The sequence below is a fragment of the Hippoglossus stenolepis genome, chromosome 19 (genome assembly GCF_022539355.2).
Source record: "Hippoglossus stenolepis isolate QCI-W04-F060 chromosome 19, HSTE1.2, whole genome shotgun sequence".
NCBI classification, from domain to species: Eukaryota; Metazoa; Chordata; class Actinopteri; order Pleuronectiformes; family Pleuronectidae; genus Hippoglossus; species Hippoglossus stenolepis.
Window position 1 is genome coordinate 3202406 of NC_061501.1, and position 27122 is coordinate 3229527.

General features: G+C 41.2%; 1 protein-coding gene across 9 annotated transcripts in view; it reads right to left on the reverse strand.

The window, feature by feature from the left end:
* Window positions 1–27122, reverse strand: part of LOC118098393 (microtubule-associated protein 4) — a 97598-nt gene that overhangs the window by 54092 nt on the left and 16384 nt on the right. For 7 of the 9 annotated variants that reach the window (XM_035142145.2, XM_035142151.2, XM_035142147.2 and 4 more), the window contains exons 2-3: window positions 19696–19881; window positions 15513–15569 (exon numbers count right to left, since the gene is read on the reverse strand). In XM_035142145.2, the coding sequence (XP_034998036.2) occupies window positions 15513–15569; window positions 19696–19881 (243 nt within the window). The remainder of the gene's footprint in view (window positions 1–15512; window positions 15570–19695; window positions 19882–27122) is intronic. The other 2 variants (XM_035142149.2, XM_035142146.2) reach the window with 1 other exon arrangement.

Below are 27122 nucleotides of genomic sequence, written 5' to 3' on the forward strand. Positions count from 1 at the left end.
TTAACTCACAATGTGTCGTTGATTATGATGTATGGAAATACAAACATACAAACAGGATGTGAGACAAACAACAACTGATTGCAATGAGCGAATGACACAATGAAATCAAGTGAGGATGTATGAACAATGCTGATGAGAGATTTGTGTGGGTTAAACTTGTTGAGCTGTAACACCAATGATCTGATGAATAGGACAAATAATATACTTCTTCTCAGAGTTAAAAATCGGGTCCTGTGTTTAGTCTGAACTGAATTTCCAAATTACGTAAGAACTGCTGCTGCTGGGGGTTGCTGACCTCAGTGTGAGGACGAAGTACTGCAAGACAGACTGGCTGGAGCAACTATGAGTCTGACGGATAGACTTTTCCATCTCAGAGGCATCTGGGCAGACACACACACAGACACCGACACACACAGACACAGACACACAGACACACACAGACACACACAGACACACACACACTCAGAGCTACTCTGCTGGAGCTGCACTAATTTGGAAAAACTACTGTAATGCACATGCACCAGCATACATGCACATAGTAATAAATACACACTCAAAGTACACGCTCATACTCAGACAGGAACACACACACACACACAAACAAAATGATGCCAGTCAGACATCCACAAAGTCAGACACCACGCTTAGTGGACAGTTGGCTGACCTGACAGAATAAAATGGACAAATATAGCCTAGAATGAACACACACACACATACAAGCACAGTCTTCAGATGACAAATCCCCCTCATGCATGGACATGTTTAGGAAGTGGCACTGGAGCACTGTGAAGGTTGTTCTGAGGACAGCAGCAGCAGCTGAAATATGACTCAGGCTTTACAGTACCTACACTTTCTATTCCTGTGATAATTTCACCATCTGATTGTCTGGGAATAAGATCGTCACTTCTTGCTCACCATGTTATTGGATTTTTGAAGGTATTATGACACAGGGACACAAGGCACACAAATCCAGTGGTAGCTAGAGACTTGAGTGTGGTTTTGGTCTCTATGTGCACTACATTTCTCATCGCATTGCTTACGATTGAGAAAATAGCAAAGTTTTCAACAAACCTTTTTGACCTGGCAATCCCATATATCATCAATCACCCAACTCTGTGTATAACTTTTACTTTTACATCCATACGATGCTCTCTTTTGAGTTTAATAAATCCATCTATCCACACCAGTTATCACACACAGGCGTTTATTATTCGGACTCAGGTGAGGTTAAAGGTGCCCTGGAATTTTGCTGCACGCTAACAGATGCAACAAAGATCAACAACAGGAATGTTCTGAATATGTCAATCGTACACAACTACAGACCTGAGAGGTGTCAGGCAACATTAATAAGAACACCTGCAAGGGTATTTATTGGTATGTAGAAGCTTTAATCAACATTCGGATATTGCTAAATAAATAAAAACACATTTGAGAATATCTATTAGCAGTTGTATTGTGATATATTGCATTAGTTGTTTTAGTCTGACTCCGCAGCACTAATGCAACTGAATGTGTAGCTACACAATGCAACCACTTGTCGCATTTTTGTGTCAAGCACAGTTAGTGCACTTGTGGTGCAGCCACTCTGCATGGACTTAAATTTAATGCTGCACGTTTGTCCACGTGGGACCTGTGTAGACCCTTTGGTTAAGGTGACAAAATGTATGCAGACCCTTACACGTGGACCCAGGGACCAGGAATTGGTCTTGACACAGCAGGATCAAAGGAGTGACTGTGATCTCCCACTGTTCAGTCAGCTGGAGGGACCCAGTGCCAGGACAGGGTCAGGACAATGGACTTGTGAGAACAAGACACACACACACACACACACAGACGCACAAATATATGCACACACAAACCTCATCTCAGATAAAGGTGATGAAGGGTTAATACTACTAATGTAGCATTTGCAAGGAGCTTAATCCCACCCTCAGTCCACTCTTTTGTAAATCTCTCTGCTTTGATCTCGCTAATATCTGTGTCTGACTACAACATGTTTTACTACAACCAATACAAATACAATAAACAAAACTGCAGGCCAAAAGCCAGATGGATGAAGGCTATGGTGTATATATTGACTGGTTTAAGAAAGACAAGAACCGTAGTTTCTAAATGTGAATGTTCATGTTAAGGCTGATGTCAGAAAAAGGCTTTATTTACTCACCATTTCGTCAGTTGGAAACTATAGTCTGGTAACTGCATTAAAGTCATAGCACAACTTTCAAAGCCACGGTGAATCACCAATACATCTATCTTTTAAACTTTACAACACTTATTGCCTCCATTGGTCTCTGAGGCATAGGTATAAGTACTGTATAGGTGTACTGTTCTCAAATTAAGTTTGCGTTGATGATATGGAAAAACTAATTGATATATACATTTAAACCCAAGTTCTTGCTACATTTTCTATAGACATAAAATTATGTATTTCTGGATTGATCCTGGCATTGTCCTGGCATAGTACCGGAGAACTTTAAACCTTGTGGCTAACATCTTGTGGGATAGTCTCTGTCCTGATGAACCATACGCTACTATAGGACCAGGAACAAAAACAACATTAGTAGTTCAGTGGCGTACAAGGTTTACCAATTTAAACATGGCAGAAGCCTATATCAATGTGCTACTTATCCTTGAACCTCCTTTGCAAGTGAACATATTTATTGGCTCTTTCATCAATCAGGCACCCTCTGGATAAAAGGCAATGGCCTACTTAGGATGTTTGTCAGGCAGCTTGTACATTAACATTATAAATGGCTATTCTGTATATTAAAATTCAAGAACAAGTGGTAGAGATGCACTTTGTGGCAGCCTCACCATCAATATCACGCCCTACGATTTCCTAACCAAAACTAATCTGGGATGACCCGGCAGGACAGGGTAGGACAGGCTGACGTCCTGCAGCTGTCCTCCAGTTGACTCCAGCCTCTCCCGGCTCCTCTGCCTCAGCCCCAGCTCCTCAGGCTAGGATAGATACTAAGAACCGGAAGGGTCAGGGTCACCGCAGGACCACAGGCACAGAGTGATGGTTCACTAAGAGGACAGAGTGCTATTCTCTGGTGAGGACAAACATTCAGAGTGTCCAGTTGATTCAGCCATGACACAGCATTAATCATAGACCTTGGATCAGATTGAATTGGTCAGTAATTCTTTCTGTCCACCTTTACCCACACAGAAATTATGAATGTGCAAGGTTATATATATATTTTTTATTTTATTTTTTAGATCAGGTTTATTGATTTGTAGAGCTATGGGAAATATATTAAAAAAATTTCTGTAACATCAACTAGGGGTCCTACTCCTCATTTCTTCCAGGAATATAAAGAGGAGAAATACGAAATGGAATTAATTTAATAGCAGAGAAAGAGAAAGAAGAAGTATTATGAGGAGAGACGGGGAGATCGCACATCTGGAGAAGGGATTAGAAGAATAAAAAGGACTCCGACAGTGCCTCTGTGGTTAATGATGCTGTATAATGCCCAGTCACTGTGTGAAGAGTTCCCCCTTCTGTTACTCTGACATACTTTCCCCACCTATAGCGACTGGATATTCAACCACAGCGACATACTGGATTCCTTCCTCCATTGGTTCTTTGACCAGTTATTATAGGAGATCAAAGCTTGGCCTAGTTTTATTTAATCCAGCCAGTAACTCGCCAAGGTTTAACTTTAAGAGCTCCTCCTGCAGCAGACAGGGCACATGGCCTTAATGCACACAGATACCACCAACATCAACAAAACTATAGTATATCCAGGATTCTCTGTTGGTATTTACCTCACGTGTAAAGTATATGAATGTGATGTGGACATGCATGAGGCAAAATTCAACAGATGTACAGTATTAGCCTGGTTTAAACAGTTGTAAGGTTTGCCCACATGATTTGTTCAGGTTCATAAATATCTGGTGTTGTGCCTAGTGATGGTCACATTTCAAACATCTATCTATCTATCTATCTATCTATCAATTCCAGAAATCTATGTCTGTCTGTATGTGGCTCATCTTATTGGCTTCACACTTTGGTTTGCTAACAGCCCAAAAATAAACAGGCGACCAGCGCTCTGTAGCAGTGGCGACTAGGGCTCAACGTATCTCAGCGTAACTGCTCTGTAGACGTGGTCAAAAACAAACTGTTCACGGCAAAGACAACTGATTCTACAGTTCAGGGGTTCTACGTACTGAGTCGACCTTCACCAAAGTTTGAATTAACAGGTGAACAGCTTTTTGTGCAGCAGTGGTGATGCTCGCTCAATCACTGCAGGCCACTTTTACAGTTTCAGAGAGAAAGCTGCAGCCAGCATCACCACAGCCCTTTCCAAATAGGTATGTTTACAATGGGCAGTTATATAAAAATCAAGATTTGAATCATTAGTATAGCCACAAACAACAGTTGTCTAGTAGTCCGACCCTGCATGCATTTTAGTAATGTGAGTCCCTCCCTGTGAACCTGCTGACCCTCCCCATGTTCATAAAGTGAGATAGTGTCCAGTACCTTTGTGCTTCTTTTAAAATGGCCCCCGACAAGAACAGAGAAGTCAATGCTGTTCACTATATTGTTGACTAGTCAAGTCTTTGAAGTTACAGTATTCATCCATCCACTTATTCATCAGGTTCTTCATCTATCACTCCAGGGGGATGATGCTACTTATTCTTGGGTGGGTGATGGGAGAGGGTCACTTGTTTTTGTACCCTTCAGTTCATTAACTCTCTTGAGACCTGGGTCTGTATACAGTTTATCTATTAACAGCATCTATTACGATCACAGCAAAACAAACAATACAAAAGCCGCATCCTGGGATAGGCTCTATCCATTTGTGAAGTAGGCCTACAGCAAATGGGAAGATGCATTAATGGTTTGTTTTATTGTCTGAATGTCTTGGATTTCTAGAAAGGCACTTTCACATATAAATTCTTATTATTAGTGGTGTTATTATTAATTGTTTCATTATATTGCCTGAGATGAGCCAAAGTGTAAAATGTCTGAGCTAAGAAGCATTTTGGGAGGTTTCTGGTTACATTTTTCCATGAGTAAAAATGTGTTTCTAAATGTAATGGTGCTGGGATTACAGAGAGTCAGGAGGCTAATGCAACGCTGGTACTAATTCCGTGTGCGAGAGGGTGATGTGCATTGACAGGCGGTTGAGAAGCAAGGTGCATTGGATGAGACATCTCTCTGTCTGTGTGTGTGTGTGTGTGTGTGTGTGTGTGTGTGTGTGTGTAGGAAGCAGGAGGTTGACAAGACCTAGAGGTTTTCAAAACAAGGCTGCCTTTCCTTCTGAATCCAATCCTCAAATGCCATTGTATATTCCACACGTCCATGCCCTCACCTGAAAACAAGCCTGTGTTTGTCTGTGTGTTTAGAGGAAAACAACGCGGAGGCAATCCCTCTGCCGCTATTTTAATCCCCTCTAACTTTCTCTCGACCTTCTTCGTGTCAGTGTTTGTTAGTTTTTATTGGCAGGATTAAGGAGTTGAACTACCGAGAAGGATTTTGCCTGAATTTGCAATCCAGCTGTCACGCTTTCTCCTTGCAGTCATGGATGCGTTGAGTCTAGCAGGGGGACTGCGTTTAGCTCCCACCAGCAGGGATTGTGCAGTCAGTACCCGTCAAATCAACAGATGAAGTGAACAAGTACTCGAAGAGGAGGAAAATCACTAGTTGCATGCGGTGCTGGATGTTCCCCATTCAGAGCCTTTCACGTTTGAAGCTGAAAGGAAAGTGTGAGGCCTCAGACACACACACGCGCTTTATTCTGACATGAGAATAAAGAGGGAGAAATCTGTTCACTCAAAAACATACACACACATACGTGGGGATACACACCAAGACATAAGAATCGAGAGTCAAACACACACACACACACCTTCACATGTGAGGAACACAGATGAAAGGCTTTCCGTCGACGGAGGAGGCATCAGTGAGGGGGGAATTATGTTTTCTCCCAGCTCGGGGATTAAAGCTGCATCATGAATATTTAAAGGAGATTTACCCCGTATTTCTGACACATCACTTCTTCAACTAAAAGAGGCTGACAGCATGAGTTTATCAAATTACACAGTGATGGTGATGTGCTGCTGAAAGTAACTGGAGTTATGGTGTTAAAGAGATGGTGACAACTTCTCCTTCTTCAAAAGATGAGGCTACGACAATGAGTTCTTACATATATATACAGTATATATACAGTGTTTTGAATCAACTCTGTGTGAGTTTTAGCTGCAAGTAAGTTAAGTTAAAAGCTGTTGACAGTCATTAAACCTGACCAAAAGAAAACTTTCTGCAACTACAGAGTCTAAAGGCAGGATTATGGCTTCGCAAGACTGTAATGCTCATTGTTAGGGTTTACACACACACACACACACACACACACATGTCATGATGGCATGGTTGCATGGGTTTCAACATCTTTCCCTATTTGAGCCATATGTGATGTATTGCATTTATGCAGTGGATCATACATAAATGAAACACCCTGGAACCATGACAGGAGCTCAAGGTCCTCAGATGATGTGTGTCTTCACTGTGTGGGCAGATGCACATCATGTACTGTACTAATGTAGAGGGTTGGCTATATGCTTTCTATACACAACTCCTCAAGTCTCTATCCCCTTCAGTCTGTTAAATACTGATATCTTATTTTATTGTATTTGAAACTTCCTTCTCACCATCCAAGGGTAAAGTAAGAGAGCAGCTGTTCAGGGTGAGGTTCTCTTGGGGTCGGGAGGTTCATACTTGTGTGTGTGTGTGAGATTATTTGTGATGTACATTCGGAAAGGTAGGGGATGATCCCTCCACTGAATAGCACATCTGCCTACACAGAGAGTTCAAACCATCTCCTCCTCTTTTCCTCCCTGCATCACCCACGCCACAACTCCCAGTCTAAGTAGGACAGGCTGCCCCATATAGACTGTCGCGTGCAAACACACACATGCTGACAGAGAGCATTGCACAGGTCACAGTGATCTCTGGAGGTTACAGTATAGTGGATGGTAAACCCTGAGCAAAACCGCATGTCATCTCCGAGCTACCCTGCTGGTACTTAACTCAACAAGGTCATTACATGATAGAGTATGCTCGAATGGAGACACAACTAACCATTAGTTAAATGATTGATAATTATATTCATATTTCATCAAGCATTAAGTCTTTAAAACGTCTAAAGCAAACTATCCATCATAATTTGGCAGAACAGAGTGAGGTGAAGTCTTCTGAGTGTTTTCGTCCAAAACCCGGCTAATGAAGATCAAGTGATATGATCGAGAGAGGCACTTAATGGCTTTGGGGTGAGATCGATTGCCTCAAGCCAAATTTATTTACATTAGAGAATTAAGGTCCACCACACCCCCAACTGCTATTTACTACATCCTGTGGATGTACATTACATTACTTCCCATGAAGTATTTTTGCAGTTCCGGTTTGCACTACTCTCATCCTATCCCCCCGTGTGCCTTATGACTGCATACTATGTGTATACTGAGTTGTACTGTGTACTATGTTTTAAGTACTTATTATGCGTACTTATATGATCTGTCTACTTATATGTTTACACCGGGAATAACAAAGAAACGGCATTTCAATCCCGTCTATGTCCTGTACATGTGGCAGAATTGACAATAAAGTTGACTTTGACATGACTATTTAGGTTTAGTGATTTTGTTACAATCCTGCAGTGCCCATTCTAAACCTGCCAGTTTGGAATGGACTGTAGTTTGTTCTGTGTTGATGCTCCGGAGCTCAGAAGTATTCTTTGTCATTAATGATCACTTCTCGAACAGGCCTACAATATGATGTCTCTGTTTTGTTGTATTCTTTGTACATACAGTCACTGGTGCAGGGTGACGATAGAAAACTTCAGTTCATCCTACCTGGTTTATCCACAGTGAGTATTTTATGGTCAGTGTTTTGTATAAAATGAAACTGATGACTGGTTCAGGAGATGTGTTCCATCACAGATGTTTGTGGAAGTATTAGGTAGATGTACTGCTCCTTAATAAATAAACTTCAACACTCTATTTTACACACAAAGTAAAGGAAGAAATAACGCCACATTGTAATAAGTTGTCATAAACATTTCCCCTGATTTTTCAAAGAATCTGGAAAATAATATGCAAATTAATTTGTGTTTACACCCACCACTGTATTTTAGAAGCTGGGAGCATTATGATAATAACTTGGTGGCACTAATTCTCCAGTTGGATGCTATTAAACCACAAAAGAGGATACAGATAAGTTGACATACTTAGGAGGATGTTTCAAGAGAGATAGGATTCATGTCTGTGAAGATTCTCAGTCATCCAGGTCATGGTATATCCAAGTGCTAAAAAAAACACGTCAACTGGACTTGGTTGAGTTGAGGATTCCTATGTCACAATAATGAGGGAGAATTCAAAATGCAAAACAAATATGACATTAAGTCACTTTTGTTGACTGATGATTGGGGTGTCAAACCAATGAACACTCATACTTGTCACTTTGAAAGGCAATTACTTTGTTGTTTAGGTCGGTAGACTTGTGCAAGTTTTATTTAGTACAGCTGAGCATGGTCCAGTGTAATCAACTATTGAAAAAGCAGATGAGCTTCTGCCATGATATCTCTCTCTACTCTGTGCATTATGAGCTCTTTAATGTTTAAATCCTGCGAGTCTGCCTGTAATTTGGAAAGAGAACCTCTAATGTACTGATACCTGACAAACCTCTCTAAAAGGTAAAAGCCCCTTTATTTCCTTTTCTATGTGTGTTTTAAGCAACAAGGCAAACGTAATTGCTGGTTTTTATTCTTATCCCAAAAAAGGAGAGAGTAATAAAGTAATGTGTTTTCTAACCATCCTTCTGAAGTAAAAGAAAATCACGTCCCTGCGGCACACACACTAATCTTTAAGCTTCGCACTGTAAAAAATCCACGTCCCCTGAAAGGTTACAGCCAGCATGACTAAGCGTCTTGTTCTCTCAAAAAGCTGCTAAGGTATAAAATATCCGAAACAGGAAATAATACTGTGCATAATTCAAAACGCTGCGAGGGACAGGAGAGACGGGAGAGGAGCCAAGAGAAGGGAGAGGCAGCAGTTAGACAGTAGATAAAAGATTTAGTTCAGGTTGGTTAGAAGAAGAAAGAGAAACCCAAAGCCAGGTAAGTGTGTGTTATATATTGCTTTATTAGCACAAGGTGCAGGCAGACTACAGAGAGAGGCACATCTATAAAAGGACACTCTGGGATAGACACTATATGGAACAAACTACTTAAAGAGGCTGAATCTAACCCATTGTGCAACATGTATGAACTTCTCATGCAGCTAAAGAATAATAAAAAAAAACAATCAAAATGGATGAATAACATTTAGTGCATTACACTACAAGGTGAACAAATTTGAAACACGGATGTAGTGGCAGGATTAAGCTCGACCTCTGATCCCTAAAAACATCTGTTTAGAGGTCTACAGTGACTTTTACTGTCAGCAGCACCTAGATGATCAGATGAATTTCACTGATGTTAACTGAGTTCAACATGCTTGTCCTTTTTAACATTTTGGAGGAAATGTCCTTTTTTGACTTGTTGGCAGGCCACAGAATCTCACTAGGCCTCATTCACAACTCCTTGTGAACATTTTCACTAAGCAGAACATTTCAGATTAATATGCTGAGATATTTTTCTTGTATCTCTCTGTGAGAATGCTACTGTACCACTGTAGTAATACAGTAGTGCTGAGAGGTATTGTATTTGTGGTACTAAAGAATGAAAACAAAGTTATATTGGTTTTTCCATTACAAGTTTCTCTGGATAATCCATAAAACTCTTTGTCAACAGTTTTCTTAGGGACTATTTCTTGGCCAGACAGTGACCTCTGATCACTCACGCTTTAAAGCAAACACTCGTATTTGGAAAACAAAAAAGAGATGCTAGAACACTAATTTGTTTTGATGGTGGGTGCATATTAGAGAAGAACCCATGAAATTTTGATGCAGATCCACATCAGGGGGCGGATTCTGATATTTTTTTCCTCTTTCTTTAAAGGGATAGTTCATCCAGAAATGAAAATGCACTCATTATCTACTCACCCCTATGCCAATGGGGGGGTAGGTGAACTGTTTGAGTCAATAAAACACTTCTGGAGTCTCAGGTGGTAAACTTTGTTCGAGCAGAATCAGATACAATTGAAGTCCATGGTGAGTCCTTCTTCAGTTGTAATAAAACAACAGAAAAACCATAACATGTCTCCATACTGCTCATGTGGTGTCATCCAAGTGTCTGGAAGCTCCGACATTCAAATTCAACCCGAAACGAGGTGATTTACACCGTGTTTTAAGCTTAAAAGTCTTCTGATATCTTTCGACAAGGTGCATTCAAAGATCTGAAATGCTAAGGTCCGCTAGCTTAGCCTCTTCCAGTGGCCTCTTCACTTTAAGGCTTAAAATACAGTGTAAATGACCTTGTTTCGAGTTGAATTTGAATGTCGGGGCTTCTGGACACTTGGATGACACCACATGAGCAGTACGGAGGCATATTATGTTTTTCCTGTTGTTTTATTACGTCTGAAGATAGGTCACTAATCAGCTACACTGTTTAGCCCTGAAACTCCGAAAGTGTTTTCTGGACTCAAACACTTCACCCACCCCCCCATCGGCATAGGGGTGAGTAGATAATAAGTGAATTTTCCTTTCTGGGTGAACTATCCCTTTAACATTCAGAGATAGATCATTATTTCATAATTTTCACCTTTTTAAGAGGGAATAACTCATGGATTTTTATGAAACAAATCCATTCACATTAAGGGTGGTGCATGCATGAGGTCAACTTGGTGCAAATTGATTGAATTTAAGGGGGATTTTGTGGATGAGGCCCAGTTATTGTCGGCTAGTTTCCTCAATAGCTTGTGGCTACATCACCCTGAAATCTAGAATAAAACCTTATAATCTATTTTGAGGTGAATGTAAGTGTTTTATCGTTTACATGTATTGCATAACAACACAAGAAAGCATAACACACAGACAACAAACACACATGACATTATTAATATGTTTAAGAAATTAATGGAGGCAAGCAAATTAAATAGGCGAGAAGTTTATAATTCAATATAAACTGAGACTTTGAGGAGTTTCTAAGAACCAAAGAAGTGCAGACTTACAGCTCATCAACAGTGAAAAGGGACAAAAGACGACTCAGAGACCAATGGGATATCTCTCTTACATTCTTTACAATAATGATTGTCAACTCAAGGTCTGGCTTTAATATTTACTTCTTTATCTTTTTGGTTAACGAAATCTAAAAATAGTGCAAAGCAGTTAGAGAGTCCTGGTCCATCACAGGAGAAAAACAAACAGTTTGACATAAATAAAAATGGTCCTTTGGTGGGTTAATATGTGAGTATGTTTGTGTGTGTGTGTGCTGGTCGCTGGGTGTTGACAGATGAGGCTTGTAGCACTGGGAACTCAGTGTAAGAGGATTCAGACAGGAGGACAAGGGTTGGCAGCTCGGTGGGGTCTATGCCTCTGAATCTGTGTGTGTGTGTGTGGGAGTGTGTGAGGATATAAACATATTAACTTGTCTGTCTGCTTCAATGTGCATTAATTTGCCACGGTATGCTTTTAAATACCTTAAATTAAATAAAATCTATAAATCTTTGTTAATAGGTGTTTAGAAAAGAAAACTGAGTAGAGGACTTTTCATTGGACAATGGCCAAAAGGAACTACAAACAATAAATAAACAAATTGACTTTCAAATGTGACTGAAATCAGTTGTGTGTGAGAGACACACAGTTTGCCCAGAGGAGCGAATCACAGTGTGCCAGCATTGTTTGGAGGAACAGCGTGTGCTGAAGTCAGGAGAGCATGGCATGTCTGTGTGCGTCTGTGTGTGTGTGTGTGTGTGTGTGTGTGTGTGTGTGTGTGTGTGTGTGTGTGTGTGTGTGTGTGTGTGTGTGTGTGAACGTCTAATGTGGACGCAACCTCAGACTTTCTTCTTCACATGGGGTCAAAGAAGCCACAGTTGGGGTAGATTGTGTGGTGGCTCTGTGTGTGTGTTGCACAGGGATCGGGGAAAAGGTGCACAGAAGCGGAAGCACAGCTGATTGACAGTCGGCATGGTGGTGGAGGCGGGTTCTAGTCCTCTGAAGCATGGGGGATTGAGAAAGGAGGGGGACAGAAAAAAAATCAGGGAGATGAAGAGAAAATCAGGAGGGAAGGGTAATAAACGTATGGGGTGGAACGCAGTGAGGGAGGGAGAGAAGGAAAGGAAATTTAAAATAAGTGCATCAAACAAAATTCATTGGGACAGGAGACAAAATAAAGTGGCATAAAGGAGAAATGAAAGTACAAGATAATAAATCATTTCAAAGTAGGATGAGAGGGAGGGATAAGGAGGGGGGGGAAGGAAGAAAGCAGGTTAGTAAAGCTGTCAAAAAATCAACTGCTACTCATCTAACAAATGTCAAATACTTGACCAACGTGAGAAATGCCAGATTTATGTCCGTCTGCAGGTCGGGTGCCAGATTTATCTACATGACATTTTCAATGGTGCTCATTGGTCAACTATTTGGGAAAACACTCATTTATATATATATAGTTTTCTTTATAGGCCATGCAGTATATTCATGCAGCAGCGGTGACATGCAGCATCACATACACACATCTGCATTTGCTCTTGTCAGGATTCAGCTTACGCTCTCAATTCTCTGACCCAGTTGCTACTTATACCGCCTGCGTCCTGCATCTGCTCCCAGGGGTTCGCTTGAATAACAATGATGAATGAATCCAACGCACCTCGACAAAGCCAGATGCTCTGTTCACTAAAGTAGCCCCAATAAAATTATTATGCCACACCTCACACTGTCCTTTTCTATTACACTGCAGATTTCATTATAAGGACAGTTTGGGCAATCTGAGACAGAACTGTAACCAAAAGTTACAGGGAACATCCACTCAACTGAAAAACACACATACTGCTCTGTAACCATGGTAACACAAGCCACCCCATGCCATGCAAACAGCCAGACAGCCAAGCGGTGAACATGCCAACGCAGATGTCAGATTAACATGCAGATCACTCCTCCCACCATCAGCAGCGTCCGTCCCCACCAAGCTTTTCAGTCACGTCAGTGGATCATATGCAGATCATGAATACGGCAGCAGGCAGGTTGGGCAGCTTTCACCTTCCTACGTTGCACTTGTACTGATTAGAGTTCAGTGGAATTTAGAGAGACACCTTCTGTTTATAGTTTTTTCTGAGAATAATCTAGGACGATGGACAAAAGGCTGGTAACCTTCCAAATAGGGCTCAGACAGTTACCACATCATCACAATGCAACACTATTGTGTTGACCGTATATAAAAGGTGGACGACATGACAGCTCCCCGAAAGTGAAGCCAAAGCGTCTTGCTTGCCCCCTGGTGGCTGGCTGCAGTATAGGTTATAAACACCATCCCCTCCATGTTAGTGGATGGGACTTTAACATGGACCCACCCAATTGATCCAAATAGCTCTATTAATATTCTGTTTGTCAATGTAGCATCATTACCTCTAGCCAGGAGCATGTGCTATTTTCAGAGCTAACCTGCTGCCATTTGTACGACTAGTTCAAAGTTGACATTGTGTTATGCTGTAAAGACCCTGGGAAGGCCACTTTAGGTTTGAGACTTTGATTGTGCAAGCACAGCACAGTTTGTCAACAGTGGTCAATTCACTTCATAGTCTAAGGCCTCCTCCCCCTGGTAGTGTTTATTTTATCTCTTACATCTGTGACAGCTCTTGCCCTAACACCCTGTAGAGTCAGTGTATCAGATCTCTGTCTGCATCACTTCCTCTTACCCTGCTGTTTGCCTCAGTCAGTAGAGTTGAACTTTTTTGAAGTTTTGTTGTTGAACTGACTTTTGTACAATATGTTCTACTTTACATATATGTGCTAATTGCATGTTTTCAGTGTAGGAGACTTTTTACATACTAATTCATGCTGGCGTGCAACATTCTTTCACTGCCAGCGGCATGCACAGCTGTGAAGTTTGAAATGGAACAAAGTGAAATGAGGAGCAGGAGTGTGTGTGGAGTATGGAGGCTGAGAGATGAGGAAAAATTAGACCAGAATACTGAAAAAAAAAACAACCGATAAGCTGGTTTCCAAATAGGACCACAAACATAAACACACACCCACACACACCAGAAACAGTTCTCTTCTTGTTCTATTTCGGTAAAAGCAGAAAGCCAACAGGCAAGGAGGATTCGTCACTAGACACAATAAACATTCATCTCTAGAGCCGAGTCTCTTCCCTGCAGCTAATTATCTCTGATATGAGATTAGACTACAATGATTCATTGGCATTAGAAGTAACAATAGGAGTGTTTAGTACAAGGGACATGTGTAAATGGCCGTGTTATTTCATTTGTTACCAGCAGAGCTGCTGATGTTATCAGGGCAACAATTTCTGCTGCCAATTAAGTATAATTTTCATAAATTGATTATGCAATTTAACTCATTTGCATTTTCACAGCAGAATGAAAGTGAAGTCTTAACTCCTGTGTGTATATCCTGAGCTGGAAAAAGCAATGCAACTTTCACTGGTGACACTTTAAATCAAATGTTTAAGGTGAAAGACAAGAAATGTCCCACCCCCATTAACGATAAAAGAGAAACGTGTTAAACATGACATATCAGTGTTTAAAGCCAGCTGATATTATTATGTTACACATTGACAGTTAAGGTCAATTACGTTATCACATTTAATACACCTGCAGCAACATACACTATTTATTCTCTAAAAAATATACTTTTACTCACAGCCACTATGTTTTGGATGTTTAGGTGGTCTTATAAATTTCACTGATTGTGAAACAATTCCTGGAACAATGGAGACGGTCCTGGCAGTGCCAAAGCGATTAAAGAATCTACAGTTTGAGACTCAGACAACCCCCTCCTACAATCCTCTAATGATGTTGTTCTCCCTGCTACTACAATGCACAAACTAATGGTGAGTTATGTGTAATAATGTGCGGGGTTAAATAGTTTCAGGTACAAGGGAAATCTTTAATTTTTTCATGTATCTGGTAAGTTTTGTGGGAATTTAGGGTTGTAATGATAATATTTTAAAGGCTGATCCACGTATTATTTTCTTGACTCACACATTTATAGGTAACTATTGTAGCCCAGAGGAATAGGAGTCTGTCATTGCAGCAGAATTAGATTCCTGGCGGGGTGGAGAGGCCTTTAAAATCCCTACTTTGGCATTTTCTTCAGTTCAACTCCCCAATTTGAGCTTCTTGGAGACTTATGAGAGCAGCAGCCTTGTTCAGGAGGAGCTTGAAAGGATGCTTGAGAGCAACAAGAGCGGCTCCTGCTCTAAAATGCCAGTATAAAGGGCTTGCACGTAAACACACAAACACACAGAAATAAACTGAGGTGAAGAACAAGGAGGAAGTAAACAAGACTGAAAGACAAGAAAAGACTTGAAAAAGGCCATGACTGGAGGAATGAGGATGATGAGGAGGCCTTATAGCAGACTGACAGGCGGCAGAGGGAACTGTGGGATATGTCTTACCAGGCTTTTGCACCCCATGAGCTTCCTGCTCTCCATTCTCCAATGCAGAACCCGTGTCTGCGTGCACACACACACACACGCACAAAACAAGCAAACACATTACTACTGAGAGCTAATGGCCAGACGAGATAGAAAATCCATCTACATCGTACAAGTTTGTATGGAGAGATACAACAAACTTAAATGGACCCCATTGACCATTTTAGGCTTTTAAAAGGCTCCTCAATATAGCTGTCGCACTTTAGGTGTGTGTGTGTGTGTGTGTGTGAGGAGGGCAGCACGTCAGCACGTCAGCTGGTGTCAGTGTGGGATACTGAAGGAGGTGATGCTCTGTGACATCTGACTGCTGAGTCGCTCAAATTTGCACAACAGACACACATTGAACTCACCATTCACACAGATGGCAGCAAGGTACAGTACCATGCCAGGTGCTGGTCAAACCACTGGGAGCAATGGGGTTCACAATCTTGCTTTAAATTGATAGTTCACCAAAAAATTCACTCATCATCTACTCACCACGATGCCGATGGAGGGAAGGGTGAAGTGTTTGAGTCCACAAAACACCTCTGGAGTTTCAGAAGTAAACTTTGTTGCTGCTCGTGTGGTGTCATCCAAGTGTCTGTAAGCCCTGACATTCAAATTCAACTTGAAACGGCGCCATTTACACCAGGTTTTTTCCGTTGTATTATTACGTCTGCAGTCTCGGTCGCCGGTTACTTCAATTGTATCGGATTCGGCTGCAACAAAGTTTACCCCTGAGACTCCAGAGGTGTTTTGTGGACTCAAACACTTCACCCACCCCTCTATCGGCATAGTGGTGAGTGGATGATGAGTGAATTGTCATTTTTAGGTGAACTATCCCTTTAAGGTACTTTGTCAAGCCAGGAATTGAACCTCCAACCCTGTGATTACAAGTAGTATATAACATGAGCGTGCATGTCAGAGGGGTGTGTAGTAGGGAGTGTGTATTTTGTAATATGTGTCTATGTGTGTGTGTGCATGACAGGGGATAGTGTGTAGTGATGTGTGTAGTTGTGTGTCCTAACATCAGTTGGTATGGACGTTATAAAACAATAAAAGTTGGGGGATCAGAGGAATTAGATGCAAATGTGAGGGAAAAGTAAGGGGGGGGTTGTGATTCTCATGGTGTGTGTGTGGGATGAGACAACCGGTAGGGGGGGTCGTGTGTGTGTGTGTGTGTGTGTGTGTGTGTGTGTGTGTGTGTGTGTGTGTGTGTGTGTGTGTGTGTGTCAGGATCACGTGGTCTTTAAAATACTGTATAAGGACAAGGAAAGTTGTTTATTTACTGCCTTTAGGGAGTGGTCGTGTTGCTGCACTCCTATATAGTGCAGCAACACGAACACGCACACACACACACACATTACAAAATACACACTCACTACTACACACCCCTCTGACATGCACGCTCACATACACATATATAGCACATGCGCGTGCACGTGTAAAAAGGTGTATGTTATATACTACTATTACAACCCACTCTACTACGGAGCCTTAAGGGATCATGCATTGAGTTCAACTTTGTTATAATGTCATTTGGTTACCTGGGCCTGACATTGACACTTTCAGCTCTCACAGAAAAAAACATAATTACAACCTTAAGTATAGAAATAAATGGTATGCTTTGAACTGAAGAAACAAAATGTCAATGTTTCTGACCAACACACAACCCTAACAAGAATGCATTTCCTTTTTTAAGATATATATTTAAACTTGCTTTGTGATACAAGCCATAAGACTTTGCAGCTACTTCCACTCATTGTGGACAGCCTAACCAATACCTTATCTATAACCTTAACCAGGACTAGTTCATACATGACACTAACCTTAACCTAACCACTACTAACATCTGAACCCTAACCTTAAACTGGAGAAATTATATTTAGCCTCATTAGACCAGGCTTTGGTCCCCTTGACGTCTACTGGTCCTGACAAGGTCAGAGTTTATGTTGGAAAACGTCCTAAAGAGGCAACAAAAGGTGTGCACACACACACACACAAATACATTACACACACACACACACACACACACACACACACACACACACACACAGCCATGCAAAACTCCAAAACCTCTAACATGCATGCAACATGCACATTCACTGCATTCAGAACAGAATGTAGGATTCATAAGAGTCCACACACATTAACATATAGGACACTGAAACATCAGGCAATCGAAATGCACATTACATGTGCATCAGTGCAAAAAACATAATCTCTGAATAAAAAACAATCAAATAAAATAGAAACTCTCCTCCTTCGTCTGGATCTCTCGCTGACAGGGGACAATGAACAGCGGACTGCCTAGCCCTGCTATTTGGCACTCAGCGTGTCAGCATTTGTCCACTTGCACACAGCGTGCCACAGCTGATCACTGGCAACGCCACCCACGGCTCGTCCTGCGGCCGGCTGCCACTGACGAGTGCCCATACACAGTCTGACTGTCTGACTGTCTGACCAAAGTGTCTGTGTGACCACAGCAGGCCTGAGAGCCGAGTCATCCCCAGTCCACTGTCACTTCTCTTTATCTGGTTATGTGCTCAGATCTATATTTGATCCATCCACTATTTATACATCTGTTTACAGACCTTCCTACGACCTATCTGCTTTTTGATTCCGTCTCATCTAATATTTTAACCCAACCAAAGATGTAGAAGCATGCTCCCTATGTATAACATATAACATCAAAATCTAACACTGACCGGAAACATGACAAGTCTCGAAAACTATCCAGACCTCATGTTTTAGGAGCTTTGTTGACCTGTAAATAATGTCACTGTCTTTGTTTACAGTGTCTGTGAAAGCAGCTTTTTATTTTTCATATTGTAGATTATAGATTTTAATCAGGTTTACTTTGAGGACACTGCTGTAGTAATAAAGGTGAAAGATTTTACTTAATGCTACTTAATGCTCTATTTCCGTAGGAAGCAGTCATACTCGAAGTATCCAATCAAACCTCAAAAGTCATTGTACTTATTTGTTTGTAAGAGGCAATAGTTAGTGTTAATATTTTAAACAGGATGTTATCTCCTGGCTTTATTTTTTACTGTATATATTAATTTTTGAAAAATGTCACACAAAAGCAAATCAAACCTTTCCTATCAGCCTGATGATGACTACAACCAGACTATGATAAAAAAACAAACAACAGAAACACCAGCTTACCGACATGGTAATGGCTCTTTCACAAGTGAATTTGATCAATAAGATAAAAACACTGTATAAAAGTATAATAAACTCAATGGCTACAACTGCACAAACACCAGATATAATATGTTCCAATGCTACACAACAAAGTTAAACGTATTAAAAGGGAACTTGTTTATTCTGCACATTCGATGCAGAAAAAGAACTAAAACCTGGTGAAGCATCATCAATAAGCTTTAGTAAATGGGTACGAGCAAATTAAGTGACATCAACAATCGTACTGTTTTACTTCCCTCCCTGCACAATGACATGACATGATTAACATGTAGCTGATAACATACTGTCATCCTAAGCCCATGACCTTGGTGAGGACACGCTCTTGTTCCCATGAGGGATCTTGGACAGGGGTTTTCAGGGATCATCAGGTATGTGACCTTGGAACTGAACCTTACACATCTTCACTGTCGCAGATTGACTATTTGCACTACAACTGTTCAGAGGACAAAACTTCTAGTTTACATCCCAAATGTTTAGCTTGGAGGTTGAAATCGGCTCGTGCTCAGGCCCCTTTATCCTCCCTGTGGCTGAATGACACCTCCACAGATCAGAAATGGCAGCTGGTGTCCAGCGGTGCCTGAGACTATCTGTCATTAGGGCGCAGCTGCAGTTTATGTTACATGACACACGTTTTGATGCATCAGGTCAAATTCAGAGGAGCAGATCAAACTACCATTTCATCAGGGATATTTTAATCAAATCAATACGACTGATTTTCGTATTATAAAGAACGGCGTTTATTGTGGTTTTGCAAAATAACTCTTATATAAAGAGGACCAAAGAAAAGCTGTTTTCGTGCAATTTCTTGACATGATGTTAAACTGACACTGTAAATTCAGCTTCTAATGTTTTTTAATGTCAGTGATCAGTGGTGATTTCTTCTAAACACCCCTGTTAGCCCTGCTTATCTCTCAAAAAACGATTATTTCCCTTGTCCTCAACATATCCGTCTCACCTGCCCTGGTGTCATCGTCCAGCAGGGGGATGTAGTCCGTCTTTCCTACCGTCTCCCCCACCTGGTCGTCGAAGGTTTCTGCCTCCAGCTGAGCCACAAAGTCCCGCTCCACCAGGTTCTCCACCTGCCCCGTCTGAGGAGCATCTGTCAGCGCGTCACTTAGACTCAGGTCTAACTCCGCCATGACTGCACGCAAACACAGAGACACAGGGATAAGCAAGGGGACGGTCACTTGATGAGTGGTGATGTCCAACGAAACATCAAGAAAAAATACAGAAATAGTGATGACATTTTCCAATACAATGTATAGGGTTCATCTCTTAGAGGGGGGGCTACTTTTTAAGAAATACAACAAAAAAAAACTAATATGCTGTAAAACGTGTGTGCTTGTGTGTCCTCAGCACTTTGACACAACTTTGACAACATGTTCACCCAACTTTTAAATGTAAGTAGATCAGGTTGCAGACGAACATTCACCAGGGAGGTCAACAAGTCTGGGAGACCTCTCTCATGTTACAACTAAACATCCAAGCTCCTGTTCCTAAAACCTTTAGAAAAACACAACATGGCTTCACGTGGTGAGAAGTTTTTTCCTCCCACTGTAGCAGACACAGCTCGAGCCAGTTCTGTAATCTGTAAATGTGAAGACGACTGGGAAACAGATTCATGATTCATTCTGCTTCTGTTCAGCTCAAAAATAGTTAAGAGGAACTGATATACGGAAGATATAATCAAAATGAAAGAATTACACCAGAAAATCTGAATTCTATATTTAATTTGTTCAGTTAGGTTTTCAATTTGTGGTTTTAAACTTAATTTACGGAAACAGAAATCTCAGGGAGAGAGTGCTCGGTTTCTGGGAAATGATCACTTTGAAATAATGGGAAGCCACTACTCCTAACTACTACAAGTTGAATTACAGTGAAGAAAATGCTAAATGCAAGTGAAACAATGGCTTTGTGAAACGTGCAGTTTGTAAAACAAACCTTCTCTGTTCAACTAAATATAGACCAATTTAACTTAAACCTCAAACATTTTTAAAAGGGTTCCTTTTTTATTTTCAAGTGACTAAAATCATTCTTATTGATCATGGTTGTAATTGTAAATTGCTGAAATGGAAACGTTGCAGGAAGTGGAGGAAAAATAAGGAAGAGAATCAGATGAAAAGCAGAATAGAGAAAGAGTGGTGAAAGGAAGCAAGAGGTCAAAATCACGTTAAAGTCCCACATGGTGAAATAGAAAACCGAAAATAAAGCCTTCCTCATTATTTTGCATGTATTTAATCTACAATGATGAACAAAACGACTAAATCTATTTCTTTCTGTGTTCAGGGCAAAATCTGATGTGAACATAACTGGCAAACAGCAACAAGACCAGAGAACCTGGATCCAAACCCTGTGGTGTGGGGTTCATCCTGCTGAGGTGCCCCTGAGCAACACACTGAATGGCCACAAGCTGCAAGGCCTGGGCCTGACGTTTCTGGAGAGCAGCTACACAAAGCACAGTGAGGAAAACCTACACATAATACCACTGTCTACCACAGGGAGGCACAGTTTCAGTTGGGATTACACAACATGAAAACTATGCATGTACAACACAGAGGCAGAATCTGGACCTGAACATGGGCTCCGTGACACAAAGACACCCTCAACCAAGCAGTCACCAGCTCATCTGGGAGTTCGGCTGACCAATGGACACCAGGGGAATTTGCAGAGTCGTGTTGTGTCATCCTCCAATTATAATGCCAGATTATCTGCGGTGCCAGCAGCAGCAGCAGCAGGAGGAGCAGGAGGAGCAGGAGGAGCAGGAGGAGCAGGAGGAGCAGGAGGAGGAGGAGCCAGCCTCTCTCTGCTCCCCAGACAACCTCTGTGTCATCAACCCTCCTTGAATCAAACACACTACATCTCTGGCCTCTTGGTTGAACATCCTGTTCTCACACTATTCAAGCAGCAAGTTGTGGTTAAAGGTCAAAGGTGATCTATCATGAGACGTGTGGTGTTAGTTTCTCTTCTATCTGACAGTCAACAACATTTATATCCACACATAAATATGAATGAACCATTCTTTCTTAAACCGCAGCCACGTGACAAATCAGTGGAGGTTACTATATTCACTGAAAGTACATCTCACACGTTTTCATGACACACACTCTTCCTACTAGACAATTATTTTTAGGTTTGAGATTGGAATCATTATCTTAATAAATATATTGAGAGTAGTTGCAAGCCTCAAACAGGAGAGGTTGAAACTCAAACACAACTCCACAGCCCCATCTGCTGGATTGTCCATTCACTGACTTGAAAGAGAATAGGTATACAGGTATACTTCCAGAAATAGAGATATGGTTTTCCCAGTTAAAACTGAACTGGTTTTCTCAGAGCTCTAAGCCCTAACCAGATCCTTTAGGATGACTTGCAACACCAACTGTGAGACAGGCTTTATCATCCAGAATCTGCAGGGGACCTGCTGACCCTGGATGTCTGGAAGCTGCATCACATCTCCAGCCAACTCTCCTCTCTCCCCCATTTTTCTCCGCTCACTCCAACCGGTTGAGGCAGATGCCCATCTCTCCATTAAAAGGCATATTTTGTTCTTGCTACAGTAATAGTGTGCTTGCTTGTTATGGGTTAGGGTTAACCTTACTTAAGTGCCTTGACATAATGTATGTTGTAATTTGGCACAACACAAATATAATATAATTGAACATTGCCAATACAGGTTTAAATTGTTCTGCTGACATTTTGTTGTATTTTACAAGGAAATTGAATAGAACATATAGTACAACGAATCCAGGTCCAGGCCTCTATTTCAATGGGCTTGACGAATTAAAATTGTACTATTATTATTTTAAGAATCTGTCCTCTTTCATTTAATCAGATTGAATTAGTTAGTCAACAAGTACAAAATAAATTACATAAAGTATTACAAGCTATGAAATCAGTGTCTGAGACATATAAATGAATCTAAACTACACGTGTGTGTGCTCATTACATGCCTGGCTGCCAGTGTATCAGCAGCAGTAAGTGAGTCCCCAGTGCTGAGACCTTGCAGGGTGTGTCGCAGGAAGGCTGTTGCCTTGACCACAAAACCATGCTGGTCAGAAACACTGCTCCAGTTTCCATATTTAACCCCACATCATCTGTGTGTGTGTTTAGCATACTGTACGTCATCTGTGCTGGCTGCAGTTAGCCGAGTGATCCATGCCACCCATACCAAGCAAGAAAACACAGAAAGAGACCAATAGCAATCATATGAATGGTTGAAAAAGACTGTCTAGTTTAGCATGTTCCTTTTTGGGTGTTTCAGCTTCTGTTTCTACAGTGGTTTCCCACATGACCACAGGAGCAGAAGCTTTTCATTAGTCTGCTGCGACAGCGGGATGGATTTGGGTTAAGACAATTCTAAATACGAGGATCTTTAGACCCTGTGAGGGGCCTCAATTTAAGCCCAGGTCCTGTTTTCCACCCTCTGCTCATGATTGTGGTGTGGCCAGTCAAACATAATCTGGATTCAACAAAGGAAGGAAATCCACGCAAACGGCAGTTTCTATTGTGTAGTCTGCTAACAAATGTCCCAGTGTATGTGTGGATTAGTTGTGCATTTATGTTTGCGCTTCAAACCCATATGTGTGTGTGTGTGTGTGTGTGTGTGTGTGTGTGTGTGTGTGTGTGTGTGTGTGTGTGTGTGTGTGTGTGTGTGTGTGTGTGTGTGTGTGTGTGTGTGTGTGTGTGTGTGTGTGTGTGTGTGTGTGTGTGTGTGTGTGTGTGTGTGTGTGTGTGTGTGTGTGTGTGTGTGTGCTCACGGGCCGGTGGGTGGGTGTCCTCTGCCTGCCAAAAAGCAGAGGTGAAGGTTAAGCTCCTTCTTAATCTGCTTCCACACAACACTTTTGTATGTAAACAAAACGACAGAATAAGCAAACACGGGAGTGATCGAACTTGCAATTATATAAATTACTGTGTTTAAAATGTATTATAGAAGCCCGTTTTGTACCATAATTGCAATAGGCATTATCACAAACCTATCCTGTACATAGCAAATATTGTGGTAGCATTGCTGATGTCCTTGCATAGTTGTTTTTCTTAGATGAGCCAGGGAGATAAAAGTCCCTGAGTCTACTTGCCGCATTTTCTTTTTTTATTTAGTGGTCCACAAAACATTACTAAGTGCTATTACATGTAATCCTGAAATAGAAACTTCAGTTATAGTATGAATAACAAACTGCTATATGACGCGTCTCCAACCATCCAGAAATTAAGCCAAAAATATCTTGGATGCAAAAGCTCACATTAATGTTAATGCTGGGATGTAGATCAGAGGACTCAATACTGAGCTTTTAATGTTTTATTAAGATGTTTGTGATGATGTTTAAAGTCTTAACTTTAACATCTCTGTTCCCCACTGTCCACACTCGGTAACTGCTTCTGCAAGGCCTCAACCCGTAGCCTGGGTTCGATTCCCGGGCCACGGCCATGTATGCATGTCCTCCCCCACTCTCTCTCTATCCCCCTTTCACCAGCTTACTCTGTCCTATCCATTAAAGGTTTGAAAAAAGAAAAATTGATGTAAACTCTAATACAATCTACAGTCACTATCTAATAATATAAGTTGGAGTTCGTAAAGACACTGTTTATTCAGTTGTCATGAGTCAGACCAAACCTACTGTATCTTCCAACAGGGCCCTCAATTGCATTTACTAGTAAGATTTTGGTTGAGATGCTACAAGAGGCTATGGTGACAAAATATGTTTATAGACTTTGAACATCTTTTCTTTTTTCAACGCACTCAAAACTGCAATCGTGGCCACACTGCAATCGGAAACCAATGTGCAACTGCTGTTCATAACTAGTTAAGGGCTCCAACGTGCAACATCCAACAAGCTTCTGCACAAACCAGTGAAAATGAGCGTGTGAATGTGAAATATTATCTGGGCTCAGCAGTGACACTGAGCGCAGACACTGTGGTTGGAGAGACACACAGGCTCACTGTAAGTTCCAATGCTTAGAATCATTCACAAGTCAGCGAAGAAAATATGAAGCCGCAGCTTCTCAGTCGGTCCCGAGCGATGGTGTCGTCAGTTGAACTAACAAACGCCGCTGGCAGTTCCTCATATCAGCTGTCACTAATTAAACTCGGCTGCTGTCAGTTTCTGTGCTCTCTGTACACCATTGTCTGTGCGGGTCAAAGATAGTTCATGAGAGGAGAACATCCACTCTGGAGCTACACTGCACACCCACAACGAACAAGAACGTTTATTGACTACCAACAAATGCAACATAGTGAGTCATCTCCTGTCAGGGTGTCATGCTCCCAACTGAACTTTCATTTATGTCATATTAATAATTTACACTTGTAGACATTATTGAATCTTGACCTTCAGTACTTGGATCAGGAAGCTCATAACTAAGGTTTATGAAATCAAGACATCCCCTGTGTTATTTCGCTATGTCAGATACTGTATGATCAATATCTAAATTGCGTAACCATGATGTATGGATCAGCAGATATAAGCGTATATTAAAACCACCAAATTAACTGAAAAGACTAAGACTGTAGCCCAATTTTTTTTAACCGAGAGACACTGGTAGGTAATCTACAGTGTATTTGCTTTTGTTTTCGAATTTCTCTCCAGACTTTTTATTACCGGTAGACTCTGAGCTGTGCGGTTTGCAAATGCATCTGATGCAGTAAACCTTGATGGGATGTGTCCTCTGGGTGAATGTGCATGTAAAACCTGGACCATTATCGATCTATACTAATTCGCAATCTGTGAAAGTCGCCACAAGTGGAAAACAATGAGCATTAATGGTACAGTGTGTGTCCTCGGGACCAGAAGTAGTAGAAGTAGCTGCAGAGTCGAGATAATGGAGTGAAAGACTGAGAGAAGAAGTTCTGTAAATCGAAAAGGGAGTGAAAGAGAACGGAGAAAAATCGTGTCGTGTATTTGTGGGAGTTTCCATAGGCTTAGCAGTGTCAGGCTCATATAGCAGTTGTCATGGTGATGGGTGACATAACACTGTGAATCTAATCCAAAAAAATCCCTCCGTATTTTCACCTCCTGTTCCTCTAATATACAACAAAACGATGTAATGTCCTGTTGGGTTAATCCTGAGGAAAGGTCTGGTTTGCTAAACGCAGGAGCCTTGGAGACTGTTCAGTGACTAAAGGACACCAGGATGAATCATGCCTGAGCCACAGACTGGATAGAAACATGTTTGAACCCAGGACGTGTTAAAAGATGGTTCGGTTCCTGCTGCCATATTTGGATTTTTAGCACAATGATAATGTTTTTATTAAGACAAACACTATCACATGATCTACATCTAATCTAATCTTTCCTGGTTAAACATTAAATAACAATATAGATGGTAAAATGTTAATGATAAGAAGTTTACTCTTTGAATATCATTAAACCTTAATTATTTCTTGGCTCAGACCTAAAAATCCATAATGAAATATTGTGTGTGTGTGTGTGTGTGCTTGATGGACGGGTACACACACACACACTTGATATATGCACTTGTGCATTTCAGCTGCAGGTTTGAAACCAGATACATAACAGCTGCTGAGACATCTAGACTGTGCCGCCGAGCAAGGCATTGCAGCATTAGCTGCTGTGGTCTAGCTATAATTATCTAAGAAATGTGAAAAGACAAATGTCTCTTCCCTGGAGTCACACGGCCAAAAAAGTAAGAGAAAAGTGAGAGGTTCATCCTGAGTCACACAAAGTGTTCGATCATTCCCTGACATGCTGCACGGTCATGGCCAAACACTGAATGATATCCCTGTGCTGCCGGGAGCCTGCGACAGACTGGTCTGCTGTTAGGAGCAGGGATTTACATGTCTGGTTCCATAAAATCCACAACTTAAAATTAGTGTTTGCAATGTCAATATTGGATTCCCTCCAGCTACACTAACTATTACTCTAAAGGTTTGGCCAGTGAGTGTAGTCCAATGTCCAAGGACAATATGGCAGTAAAACAACCATAGGGCAGATTAATATCCCTTCACTATGTGGACCTATGATTATGAGTGGTCACATGGTCAGAGCACTGAGAGGAAACACAGTGTAGGATCCATCTGGCAGAGACTAAGGCTTTGAAATGGACAGAGGAGGAAAGTTATTCTGTATAATGTATGTGCAGATATAGGATAGAAGTCGATATTGAGCTTGAGTATTACATTACAGATAAAAGACCAAACATTAGCACGCCTGTTTGGGATAAAGACATTTAAAACCAGATAACAGTCACTGTTACCTGACTGGACTCAAAGTAAGGAACACATTCTGTGTTTGGTTGGACAATTATTATTTTGATTTTATTACAACTTCAGGTTAATCTTTGTATTTTTATAGCCACAATAAACCATCCTTCATCAGTTGATGATCAGAAAAGAAAGAGGACGCACTTTCATTTTACTTTCTTAGC